We start from the raw sequence: 13,448 nt of genomic DNA, 5'->3' as shown, positions 1-13,448 counted from the left end.
ACTTATCATCATATCACTCAGCACATCCATGGCCACAGATGGAACCACAAAAATCAGCAGTCCACTGTTTTGTGCCTTGGATCCATGGTTTTGTGCCATGGTGGCACCATGAAGCAGTGTGTGGTTTTTGTGGTGCAGTCTGTGGCTATGGACATGATATGTAAGTTGATGGTGAGCTTTGGGAACCTCATGTAAAAATCCGGTTTTTTTGCTGTGATGGCACAACAAAGTGGTAGATGTCTTATTTTTGTGGTGCAGCAGGCGGATATGATACATGATTTGATGGTGAGTTTTGGGTGGTCCCATGCAGAAGTCCTGAAGATCCAAGAGATCTGCACAGGTGGAGTCATGATTTTTACGGTGCTTCCTATTGACTACAATATAATGGTGGTTTGGTTTCAATGAAAACAAGTCATTTGAATTCATGCGGATCTATGTTTTGCACCACTGTGGCACCACAAAGCGTTTTTATGCATCAATCCGTGGCCCTGGCTGCGATATATGATTTGATGTTGGATTTGGGGGTGTTATTTTTGTTTTTTTTTAAGAGGATCCATGTCTTTTACTTTTTTCCATAATAACTGAGTATGGCCAAGTCAGGACAGATTTAAGGTGACCCCCTCACCTGGTTCTCAAGGCAAGAGATGAGCGGAGGTCCTTTGCCATTGGCTTTCTCCAAGGCTTTTTTTCAGCTGGAACGTGGTAGAACCCAGTTCCCTCGCCTCTTGAAAATGGTCACATGGCCAGTGGCCCCGCCCCCTGATCTCCAGACAGAGGGGAGTTTAGATTGCCAATCTAACCTCCCCTGTCCTGAGATCAGGGGGTGAGGCCACTGCCACGTGACCATTTTTGCCTAGGGTGAACTTTTTAAAACTCCCCCCATGTTCCAGCTGACTCAAAGTGACTTCATTGTGCAGTCCTGAGTTCCACCAGCTCTTTTCCCAGAAAAAAAGCCCAGGCTTTCTCCACACAGCAACCCTACCGCGGTCTCCCATCCAGCCCCTAGCCAAGCTTGGGTTCCCAGATCTGACCCTCTCGGGATGCGCTAGCCCTGCTGCACGGCTAACTGGTGGAAGTCCAGGGGCCTGCCTCCCGAGTAAACCTCCACGGAGCCTGCGCGTGGCTTTCCAAGGCGAAAGGGGCCGAGCGGCCCGGGCGCGCTTCGGCTTTAACTGGCTCCGGGCCCAAGCGCGGCGTAACCGGATCCCCACGTGACCGCCATGAAAGCTCCTGCAGCCAGCCGCCGCGGAGGGAGGGGAAGGCGCTGCCAAGCGGTCGGCGGGATCCCGCCGCAGAGCAGCCCCAGCCGCGGGGATGTGCCGGGAAAGCGGGCAGGCGGGTAAGTCGGCGGCGGCCCGCGAGTCGTTGCCGGCGCTCTGAGCTGCCCTTCGGCCGCTGCGGGCCGTGGCGCGTCTCCCTCCCCGTCCCCCGCCTCGGATGCCCGGCGCCTCTGCCCGCGGCGGTCGCTCCGGCTCTGCAGGGCAACGCGTCTGCCAACATGCCCGAGCAGATCAGCGTCTCGGAGTTCGTGGCGGCGACGTCGGAGGACCTCTCCTCGCCGGCCGCGGCCAGCTTCGCCTCCCAGATGCAGAAGTGCCGGGGCGCGGTGGTGGCGCTGGAAGAGGTGAGTGGCCCGGGCCGGTCCCGGGGCTGGAGCGGCGCCGTCGTGGGGAGCCGAGCGCTCGCCGTGCCTTTTGTTTCGCGGCGGGGCGCGCGCCTTTAGTTCCGCGTTCCAAGCGCGCAGCCACTTGCCCCTGGAAGCGACTTCGCAGGCTCGGCTCAGCGGGACTGCCTGGAACTTTTGTGTGTGTGTGTGTGTGTGTGCGTGTACACACACACGAAAGTCTTTAGGGATTACGATATTTCTTATTGTGGCATACATGCAAGTGGGTTTGCGAATCCCTGGCGTTTTACGCCGCAATAAAACTCGCGCGAGTGTTTAAGATGCCGCAAGGACTTTGTTTTTGTGGAAACACCTTTAACGCGCCCTCCCCCACCTTTATGCAAAAGACGATGTGCCGGTAGGTATACAGTCCCCCCCTCAGCCCCGATCCTTAGCTATAGGTTTTGCAGATCACTTTAAAATGCAATAAATGCATCTGACGAAGAGAACTGTGATTCTCGAAAGCAGTAAAGTTGGTTAGTCTTAAAGGTGCTACTGGACTCTTTTCTGTTTTAAACTGCAATAAAACAACTTCGTTCAAACAGGATGCTTTCTTAGGGCCGCGAAAGGATTTTTGGGGAGCAATCCTAAGTGGGTATACTCAGAAGTAAGACTCATGTTTTTCAATGGGGCTCCCTCCCAGGAAGGCATCCTTAGGATTGCAGCCGAAGAATGCCAATAACAGATCACACTGCAATCTCTCCTCCTCCAGCAATCCTAGAAACGTAACTCATTCAAATCAAATGCCTTGATCGAGATTCTCTTGGTAGAGAGCCAGTCTGTTGTACTAGTTAAGCATGTCTGACTAGGATTTGAGAGACCCAAATTCAAATCCCCGCTCTGCTGTGGAAGCTCGATGGGTATCACCGGGGCTAGCGACATGCTCTCCGCCTAGCCTACCTCACAGGGTTGTTGTGAACGTAAAATGGAGGAGAGGAGAACAATGCAAGCTACTTCGGGTGCACATTGGAGAGAAAAGTGGAGTATAAAATAAATAAGAAAGACCAAGCAGCAGGAGTGCAGCTCTTATTCTAAAGCTGGGGTGCCAATGTAGAAGACGCTCTGGGCTTGGATATCCGAGCATCTGATGACAGGGAAACTGGGAGAAAAGTCTCTGATGAGGAAGGATCTGAAGATTTGGGGGCATACCATGTTTGTTTCTAGTTCTAGAGCAGTTAGCCGTGTTAGTTTGTAGCTGCAAAACAGTAAAGAGTCCAGTAGCAGCTTTAAGACTAACCAACTTTATTGTAGCATAAGCTTTCGAGAGCCACAGCTCTCTTCATGCATTTGACGAAGACAGCTGTGGCTCTTGAAAGCTTACGCCACAATAAAGTTAGTTAGTCTTAAAGGTGCTACTGGACTCTTTACATGTTTGTTTACTTATGCATGCACACACTCACTCTCACTCATTCCTACTTTTCTGTCCTATGGTAGAAACCTTAACATTACAAGTAAACTATCTTTCTCTGCAGATTTAAATAATAATTTTATATCTTCTTAAATGCATTTGTTGCATATGGGGAAAGTAAAGCCTGTAAAGAAGACAGGTTCTCAGAAGATTTTTTTAGACCAGTGGTGCCTAATCTCACATTACACAGGGCAAACCTGGGTTTGTTGCAGGATCATGTACACTTAGTGGGAGGTAGCGCCCATCTTGACTTTGAGCATTCCGCAGTAACACTTGCAATGGATCTGTTTGCACCTTATATTTTAAGGGGTGCATATTGAACTTCTAATGCCCAAAGTACACATCTTGAGGACATAAAAGAGCACCACTGACACCCAGTAACAAAGAAATGTCGTGCCAAGAATGTGTAGCTGAAAAACCATCATTTTACAATGGCAGCACATCCTTTGTTCTGCTTCATTGGCTGTGTGTGTGTGTGTGTGTACAAATACAATCATGTGACATCAGCCTCATCTTTTTCATGGAATACTTACTTTAATAATAATTAAATTGGGAATCTCTGGGGAACGCATGAGCAAAGTTTCCTCTCTCTGATCCAAATCTTGTTCTCCAGGGTACTGTAAGCTGTTAGTGGCCAAGTTCATTTCCTCATCTCCTTTCTTCTTGAGCTGGCATTCAGCTACCCATTTCCTTTCTCCTAGAAGACAATGAGCATGCTCAGTTCTCATGGCGCCATTTTGGAGGGAACTTACAAATATTTTTCCCACATGCCTAGAGAGTCTCTTAAGCCCACCTTCCTTGGTGGGTGGCCTTGTGCTCAGCCATTAAATTTTACTTTTAGGAGTGATACTTGACATTTATATAATGCTTTTGGTGTTCAAAGCTCTCCTGTAATCCTCTTAACAGCTCTGTAGGATAGGCTGCTGTGCTGTTACTACACTCTTTGTAGAAGGAATTGGGAAATAACACAGAATGAGTGGCTGGCCTAAGGCCAATTAGTACATTCGTGGTTGATTTGAGAAATTTGAACTCGTGACCTCCCTGATCCACTCCCTTAACTATACTAATTTGGGCCTTAGATATATAACTAAAACATAACTTTGGATAATGAAATCATCTCTCTGTAGCATGTTTGTTAATTTAAAAGGTTTGTATGCTGCCTCTTTGGAGACCTGGCACTCTCAAAGTGAAGCAAGAAAAATAATTTTAAAAGGATTCTATAAGTATTCAAATTCAGAGCATAAAGATACAAATAATTAGATCCTTTCTTATGATTTAAGAAGAAATTAAGTGTTTGTTTGAACCTGCATGAATGTTTCTTAATCTTAACGGTGTAGAATTTTCTTTTTATATTTTAGAAGTACATATTAATTAAATGGTATTAGTTAAACATTAGTACCATTCCATTTTATTTCAAATTTGGGATTTCTTTTGAGTTTTTAACAATGTTTGTACTAATTTGCACTTTTTTTTCTAAAAGCCTATGTGCTATATAGGCTACTTTGAAATAAAATAGAATAAAGTAGAATAAAACAGGGAACGGGGGAAGGGTGTCCCATTTGGAATGTGGATATCCATGAGATGTTATTTTATTGGTTTTACTAATTGTATCTTGTGAGGCCCCGCCCTACCCGCCGCTGGCCCCCCCTGCTCTGCCGTACCCTTGGACCCCGGTTGGGGTGGTGGCAAAGGAGTTCCCTCGGCCTCAGACTGGGCGGGGGCAGCAGTTGAGCCACTGGCTTCTGCCTCCTACCAGCTGCCTGGAGAGCCTATGGCCGTTTCCCCTCTCTCTCTCGCTTCCTCGCTCTGGCCGTATGCGCTCTCCCCGCCAACTTCTCCTCCTCGGCGTCCTCGGGCTCTTCCCTTTTCTGCCACCACCTCAACCCGCTTCTCCCCTCTCCCCCAATCCGCCATCGTGCTCCCTCCTTTCCCCGCCCCGTGCTCTGCTGTCCGTCCTGTCACTGGTGCCTTCCCTTGTCTGTTCCCACCCCTTTCCTCTCAGCTCGCTTGCCTCCTCCGTCTTCCTCCCTTCCCTGCACTCCGCTGACCCCTTCTCCTTCCCCCTTCTCGTGCCAGTCTCTTCATACTGGGGAGCCCTCCCAACCTTCTGCTCCCCAATCTGGCTCCGCGCTGCCCTGGGTGCCCGCCTCCCTTCCGCTGCTCGCATCCGCGCCCTTCCCCTTCCCGGCCCGGGCCTGGCCTGCTCGGCTGCCATGTCTCCACCCAGCCGCCTCCTCGGCGGAGGCCTCTCCAGGTTTTCCCCGCCCGCCGCTGCCCGCGTTGTCGGGGGCGCCGGTCTGGTGCCCCTCTGCGGGGGTGGTGGCGGCGGCGGCGGCGGCCCTGCATTCCCCAGCCCGGCCGCTTCCTCCGGCCTGCGCCACGCCCGGGCGCTGCTCTGCCGCTGCGCCCGTCGGCGCTCCTTCGAGCCGGCTTCCCCCGGGTCTTGAGGTGAGCGCTGGGGGTCTGGCGAGCGGGGAGGCGTTGGCGGGGCCTGGCCTCGGTCCAGGGGGGGCCCTGGGTGGGCCCAGTCCGGGGCGGGAAGGTCCTGCTCCGGACACACCCCCTCCCTGGGCCCAGCCTTCTGGTCTTCCGGGGCCTCTTCGGGGATCCGCGACATGTAGTCCGCATTCACATGCAGCCGGCCTGGTCGATGCCTCAAGGTGAAGCTGAAAGGGAGCAGAGAGAGGTACCACCTAAGGATGCGAGCATTGTGGTCCTTCATCCGGGCCATCCAAAGTAGGGGGGCATGGTCCGTGACCAAGGTGAAGGGGTTGTTCGAGAGGTAGAACTGCAGGGTGCCCACGGCCCACTTGACGGCGAGGGCTTCTTTCTCCACTGTAGCGTATCTGGTTTCGGCTGGCTGCAGCTTCCGGCTGATGAACAGGATGGGCCGTTCTTGCCCCTCTACCTCCTGGGACAACACCGCTCCGAGCCCCACGTCCGAGGCGTCAGTCTGGACGATGAAAGGACGCCTGAAGTCCGGGTTGTGGAGGACCGGGGCGGTGGACAGGGCCCCTCGGAGAGTCTCGAAGGCCTGTTCCCGGGTCGGGTCCCACCGGACGGCGGTGGGTTGGCCTTTGCGGAGGCAGTCGGAAAGGGGGCTGGCCAGGCTCGCGAAGCTTGGTATGAACTTGCTGTAATAGCCAACCAGCCCCAGGAACTGTCTCAGCTGCCGTTTCATCCGTGGGCGGGCGCTCTGTTCTAGGGTGACCACCTTGTCGGGGACAGGACGCAACACCCCGTGGCCTACCCTATATCCGAGGTAGGTCAGCTCACGGAACCCGATGCGGCTCTTGTGGGGGTTGGCCCGGAGGCCGGCTTGCTGGAGGGCGTCCAGGACTATGCGTAGGTGCCTCAGGTGTGAGGGCCAATCGGGGCTGAAGATAATTATATCGTCGAGGTAGGCCCGGGCGAACTCTTGGCAGTGGGCAAGGATGTGGTTGACGAGCCGCTGGAAGGTGGCCGCAGCCCCGTGGAGCCCGAAGGGCATTACCTTGAATTGGAAGAGGCCCTGAGGCGTCGCGAAGGCCGTCTTTTCGCGGTCCTCGAGTGCCATGGGGATCTGCCAGTACCCCTTTGTGAGGTCCAGGGCCTAGAGGTACTGGGCTGTTCCTAGCTGGCCTATGAGGACATCGGCCCGGGGCATGGGGTAGGCGTCGAAAGTGGCGAGGGCATTTACCTGCCGGTAATCCACGCAGAAGCGCACCGAGCCATCGGGTTTCCCTACCAACACTATGGGGCTCCTCCACGCGCTGCGGGACGGTTCGATCACGTTCAGGCGTAACATTTCCTCCACCTCCCGGGCTACGACCTCCCATTTCTTCCACGGCAGAGGCCGCCACGGGGCCCGGGCCACCCGCCCTGGCGGGGTGGGGATGGGATGAGAGATGACCGCTGTCCTCCCCGGGCGGCGCGAGAAGACCCCTGGGACTTGGCGGAACACGGCTCGCACCTGCTCCTGCTGTTCCGCCCGGAGGTCGGGGTCCAGCTCAGGCTCTTCCACCACTGACGCGTCGGCTGCCCAGGGTAGGTCTCCTTCTGAGAGTTCCAGGGGCTCCGGGGCCAGGTTGCACTGCAGGGTCGCGGGGTTGTGCCACGCTTTTAGGTCGTTCACGTGGAGCCGCTTCCGATGCCGGGGTTCGGGGCCGCACTGGACCTCGTAGGACAAGGGCCCCTTGACCTTGGTGACCGGGTAAGGGCCCCTCCACGGATCCCCTGGCCCAGGCCCCATGACTCGGTGATGGACGAGAACCTTATCGCCGACCCGGAACTCTCGTGCTCGGGCCCCTCGGTCGTAGTAAGCCTTTTGGGCTGCCTGGAGGTGTTCCCGCGCCTCAGCTCGACAGGTCGCTAGGCAGGCCTGTAGCTCCTGGACGTAGGTGGGGATGGGCCGAGCTTCCACCGCCGGCGCTGGTCTCCATCGTTCCTCCACCAGCCCCAGAATGCCCCGAGGGCGGCGTCCGTAGAGAAGCTCGAATGGGGCAAACCCCGTCGAAGCCTGGGGAGTCTCCCGGACCGCGAAGAGCAGGGGGTCTAGGTATAAGTCCCATTGCTGGGGGCGGTCGTGGGCCAGCTTCCGCAGCATAGATTTCAGGGTCTGATTAAACCTTTCCACGAGCCCATCCGTCTGGGGGTGGTAGACGCTGGTGAAAATTTGGCGGACCTGCAGAGTCCGACACAGGTGCCGCGTGAGCTGAGCTGTGAAAGGCTTCCCGCAATCGGACAGGAGCTCCCGCGGCAGGCCCACATGGGCAAAGAAATGCAATAGCGCACGTGCCACCCCGGGGGCTTTCATGTCCCTCATCGGGAGGACCTCGGGGTACCGGGTGGCATAATCCATAAGGACCAGGATGTAGCGGGCCCCCCGCGCCGTCCGGGGTAGAGGTCCTACGAAGTCCATTGCCACTCTGGTGAAGGGCTCCTCAATGACCGGCAATGGGGCAAGGGGGGCCTTAACCGGGCGACGATGGGACAGCCGCTGGCAAAGGGTGCAGGCCCGACAGTGTCGTCGTACGTCCCCGGCCAAGCCGGGCCAGTAGAAGTGGGCTTCGATCCGGGCCATTGTGCTCTTGGCGCCCTGGTGTCCCGCCCAGGGGTGATCGTGGGCGGTCTTCAGGATCTCGGGTCGGTAGGCCGCAGGCGCCAGCAGTTGGGAAACCTCCCCCCGGGCTCCCTTCACCTTCCGGTACCAACGCCCCCCCCTCCTGGACGACTTGGGGCCATCTTCCCGCCCGACGGGGGTCAAGGACGGCCCCTTCGCTTACCGCCACCATCTGGCGTAGATCCTCTAGGGTGGGGTCGTTGGCTTGGTCTGCCGCGAACTGAGGCTCCCCCCCCACTCCTGGCGGAGCTGCTCAGGGGCACCTGCTGCCTCGGCCTCTGTGGGGTTGGCCTCGGGTTCGTCCACCTCTTCCCCGGCCAGGGCTTCTTCGTCCTCCTCCCCCTCGACCACCGGAAGTGCCTCTCGCATGGCGGGCCGGAAGTGAGGGCCATCCCTTCCAAGTAGGACCGGGTATGGGAGAGCCCGCACCCGCGCCAAGGGGGTGTCCCAGGTGCGCCCCTGGTAAGTGACGGGTACCAGGACGACGGGGCACTCCTCGATATGGTTGTGAAAGCAGGCAATGGTGGCTTGCCGGACCACGGGGAGGTCCGGGGGCAGGAGATGGGACCGGATCATGGACACTGAGCTCCCGCTGTCGAGTAGGGCCGTCAGCCGCCGCCCTGCCACCCGGACATGTACCAGCATGGGTGGGGGCCGCGAGGTTCTGAGCGAGACCGGCAGGGCGGTGTCGCAGCCGAGGTCGCATTCCATGAGGGGGCATTCACGCTTCCAATGTCCCCACTGAACGCAGGTGAAGCAGGGGCCTTTCTCGCTGGTTTCCTTCCCGGCTCCCCCTCCTGGTCGGGCCGCGGGGGCTGGGGTTGGTGGCGGCAGTACAGGTCAGGGTGCCCGGGGCCCCACCGACACTCCCGGTGGGTTCCGCCCCCTGGCGCCGGGCGGGGGCCCTCGCACCCCGGGTCTCGCCCGGCCGCCTCGAGTCCCTGTGGCGGAGCCCCCTTCCCCGCTGGGCCGGGTGTCCCCCCGAGGAGGCTCCCGGGTCTCAGCCGCCATCACATTCTCCCACAATACGGTGGCCTCCTTCAGGGTGCCCGTCTTGTTGTAGGCCACCCAGTTCCTAGCTCGGGTAGGGATCACTTGGAGGAGTTGCTCCAGGACCACCTGGTCGGCGATTCGTCGCCCCTCATCTGTGGTCGGCTTGAGCCAGCGGTAGGCGGCGTCCTGCAGGTTGGCCACGAGAGTGCGGGGGCGGTCCGTCTTTTGCAGGGTCAGGGCCCGGAACTTCTGGCGATATGTATCCGGCGTTATCTCGTACCGGTCCAAGATGGTATCCTTCAACTTGGCATAGTCGGCGCCCTCGGCCTTGGGCAGGGCCTTCAAGGCGGCCTGAGCCTCCCCTGTCAGGTACGGACCCAGTATGAAGGCCCACTGGGCCGGGGCCCATCCGGCGGCTTCGGCCGTGCGCTCAAAGGCCTCTAGGAAGGCATCAACGTCATCTTCCGGGCCCAGCTTGGCTAGTTGGGACGGTGGACGGGGGGCAGGGGCGCCGCCTCCTGCTCCGGCTACACCCGCTCCCGCCCCCGCCTGGGCAAGGACCTGCTGTAGGTCTCGCACCAGGGATGCTTGGGCGTCCTGTTGCTGCCGGGCGAGGGCGGCTTGGGCGTCCAACTGCTGCTGGGCTACCTCGCGTAACAGCTGCCCTTGATGCTCTGTCAGCCATTGCCCGAACTGGGTGAGGTCCATGCCGGGGTTGGCGCTGCTGGACGGCGCGGTTGTCCCTGGGGCGCTTAAGGTGGCGGGCTTCAACAGCGAGCGAGGGCTGCGCCAACTTGCGGGGGTGGGCAGGTAAGGGCGGGGGGGTCTCACGGGGCTGCCAGTGCCTGCATTCTCCACCAGTTTGTGAGGCCCCGCCCTACCCGCCGCTGGCCCCCCCTGCTCTGCCGTACCCTTGGACCCCGGTTGGGGTGGTGGCAAAGGAGTTCCCTCGGCCTCAGACTGGGCGGGGGCAGCAGTTGAGCCACTGGCTTCTGCCTCCTACCAGCTGCCTGGAGAGCCTATGGCCGTTTCCCCTCTCTCTCTCGCTTCCTCGCTCTGGCCGTATGCGCTCTCCCCGCCAACTTCTCCTCCTCGGCGTCCTCGGGCTCTTCCCTTTTCTGCCACCGCCTCAACCCGCTTCTCCCCTCTCCCCCAATCCGCCATCGTGCTCCCTCCTTTCCCCGCCCCGTGCTCTGCTGTCCGTCCTGTCACTGGTGCCTTCCCTTGTCTGTTCCCACCCCTTTCCTCTCAGCTCGCTTGCCTCCTCCGTCTTCCTCCCTTCCCTGCACTCCGCTGACCCCTTCTCCTTCCCCCTTCTCGTGCCAGTCTCTTCATACTGGGGAGCCCTCCCAACCTTCTGCTCCCCAATCTGGCTTCGCGCTGCCCCGGGTGCCCGCCTCCCTTCCGCTGCTCGCATCCGCGCCCTTCCCCTTCCCGGCCCGGGCCTGGCCTGCTCGGCCGCCATGTCTCCACCCAGCCGCCTCCTCGGCGGAGGCCTCTCCAGGTTTTCCCCGCCCGCCGCTGCCCGCGTTGTCGGGGGCGCCGGTCTGGTGCCCCTCTGCGGGGGTGGTGGCGGCGGTGGCGGCGGCCCGGCATTCCCCGGCCCAGCCGCTTCCTCCGGCCTGCGCCACGCCCGGACGCTGCTCTGCCGCCGCGCCCGTCAGCGCTCCTTCGAGCCGGCTTCCCCCGGGTCTTGAGGTGAGCGCTGGGGGTCTGGCGAGCGGGGAGGCGTTGGCGGGGCCTGGCCTCGGTCCAGGGGGGGCCCTGGGTGGGCCCAGTCCGGGGCGGGAAGGTCCTGCTCCGGACATATCTTATTTATGATTGTGACCCACCCTGAGCCTGCTTGAGGGGAGGGAGGGCTAAAAATCAATCAATCAATCAAACAAACAAACAAACAAACAAACCTTTTATTCTGTAGAGCAGCATTTGTCCAGCGTTCGGGATAGACCATTGCTTTTCTCTTTGTCTGTTTTGGGACTTCATTGGTGATCGCTGGGACAGGACTCTTTTCTTCTGTCTTGTGCTCGAGTAAGGTAGAAGGGCAGGGTGGGGGAAACCTGTACAGTAGCTGTATTAGTCTACGGAAGCAAAATAGAAGTTCAGGGGCACCTTAAAGATGAAAAAAACCTGTGGGTTTTTATGAGTCAGAGTTCATTTTTTCAGATGCTATGGGGGGGAAATCATTTTGGAGAATTTTATAAGAAAAAAATCACAGAAGGGGGGAGAAGAAAGAAGAGGAGCTGGAGTAGAGACAGGTTTGGTGTGATTCACTGAAAAGGATTGGAATGATAGTTGTTAGACAAAATTGATGATGAGTGCGGTCAGAGGTTGCAGCTTCTCACAGGGTACGGATAAATAAAGTGTAATGACCAGGGCTCATTTCGAGAGGGAATGCACAGGAACGCAGTTCTGGCAGTTCCCCAAAGAGGTCACATGTCAAGTGGCCCTGCCCACCTGACTCTCTGCCATTTTGGGCCTGTTTTGGCCTGGATTGGGGCCGAAATGGCCTGGATCGGGCCTCTGATGGGTGGTGGATCACTCTCCCACTCAGCAGCAGCCCAATCCTGACCATTTTGGACCCCTTTTCTTCCATTTTCAGCCCCTTTTTGCCGTTTTGGGCCCAATTTTGGCCTTGAATGGCCAGGATTGGGTCCAAAACAGCCAGGATAGGTGATGTCAGGGGGTGTGGCATACGCAAATCAGTTATGCTACTGGCACATTTCCGGCAATGGCAAGGGGTGTGGCATATGCTAATGAGTTATGCTGATGAGTTCCAGCTTTTTTTCTATGAAATGACCCCTGACATACAATAAACAACACCACATCAAGGAAGAAGCAGCCTGAAGCCTAAGAAAATTAACAAGCATCATTAAAGAGTTATAGTCTAGTACAACATGTGAAGCAGAGAGAGCAAATTAATATCTCTAATAGCAAGTCTCTGTTTAGGCCTGTTTAATATCCGCTTTGTGTTCACTGATTCTCTACATTGGACAAATGGATCGGTCCTTATATGAGATAGTAGAAGGGCATTGTTGGCATGTGACGGCATATTTTAAATTGGATGGTGTGCGAGTGGGTGAACCCTGGACGGGGTTGCTGATATTATGAGGCTTTGTGATGGTATTGCTTGAGTGTGTATGGAGACGAAGTTGGCATCTAAGTCTGAGGCAGGGTTTCCTTCCTAGGTTTGTGTCTTTTCTGTCTCTGTTGTTGGTAAGCAGATATTTTGGACCAAGAGGCTGTCCGTAAATGAAGAAAGGCCTGCCACTCAAAGCCTGGCAAAGAGAAATATCTTTGCCCAGCAGAGGTTGTAGGTCACTGATGATGCGTTGAATTGGTTTAAGTTCTAAGCTGTAGGTGCCAGCCTAGTTTTACTTCCCCCTTTAGTTCACTAGGAGGGTATTTTTGTTGAAAATCCTTCCAGTGAGAAGGGATTGGAGCAAGAGCGATTGCAACGCAGTGCTTGACTGCAGGCAGTGAATTGTTTGTATGTTCTAGGTGGTGGCTGGAAACATGCAGGTATGTTTGGTGGTTAGTGGGTTTTCGGTAGAAGGTGGTACTTACGCATCCACTGCATAGTTTCACAATGGTGGCCAGGAAATGTGCCTGTTGGGTGGAGTGATCCATGGTGATGAGGTAGATGTTAGAATGAAAATCGGATGCAGTCACTGAAGAGCTTCCTTCCCATATGTCCAAATGATGAAAATGGCATCAACGCCAGTTCGGTCCAGCAGTTTGAGTGATGATGGGCTGGGGACTGCTGGGAGACTGAACAATCCTCATTTTTTTGAGGATAAAATGAAGGAGAGGAGAATGATGTAAGCCACTTTGAGTTCCCATAGGGGAGTAAAGATGGGGTGTAAACAAAGCAAATATCTAAAGAAATCTTATATATAGGAGAGGTATTAATGAGTTCCCTAGGATCTGTGTGTGTGTGTATATATATCTGTTGCATATATGCTATGCACATGATAGAGATTTGCTCATTTTCATCTCGTGTTGCCCAAGCCTCTTCCTTCTGGTTTTTTTTTTAATATTTTTATCCAATTTTAGAACTGTAATAATAATCAAACAACAAACCAATATAATACATTACATTTACAAATATTAACACAGTGCTTCAACTTTAATACATCAACAATGAGTGGTGTGAAGAGGGAGGTTGCAGATCTCTTGCTTCTATGTATTCGTAAAATGGGATCCATTTTTCCCAGAAGTTTGATCCCGAAGATTGATATTCCGTCTGATGTAGATTGTCAGTTATTTTTTCCATTATCAAATGG

At 55.8% G+C, this 13,448-nt stretch overlaps 1 protein-coding gene across 2 annotated transcripts in view; it reads left to right on the top strand.

Annotated features, from left to right (window-relative positions):
- The first annotated feature begins 1,263 nt into the window (after positions 1-1,263).
- Positions 1,264-13,448, top strand: part of ASAP3 (ArfGAP with SH3 domain, ankyrin repeat and PH domain 3) — a 95,454-nt gene continuing 83,269 nt past the window's right edge. The window contains exon 1 of one of the 2 annotated variants that reach the window (XM_054999099.1): positions 1,264-1,624. In XM_054999099.1, the coding sequence (XP_054855074.1) occupies positions 1,438-1,624 (187 nt within the window). In that variant the 5' untranslated portion in view covers positions 1,264-1,437. The remainder of the gene's footprint in view (positions 1,625-13,448) is intronic. The other variant, XM_054999098.1, reaches the window with a different exon arrangement.

Source organism: Eublepharis macularius, chromosome 15 (genome assembly GCF_028583425.1).
Source record: "Eublepharis macularius isolate TG4126 chromosome 15, MPM_Emac_v1.0, whole genome shotgun sequence".
NCBI lineage: Eukaryota > Metazoa > Chordata > Lepidosauria > Squamata > Eublepharidae > Eublepharis > Eublepharis macularius.
Note: the sequence above shows the minus strand (reverse complement) of the source record. Positions and strands in the feature narration are given on the sequence as shown.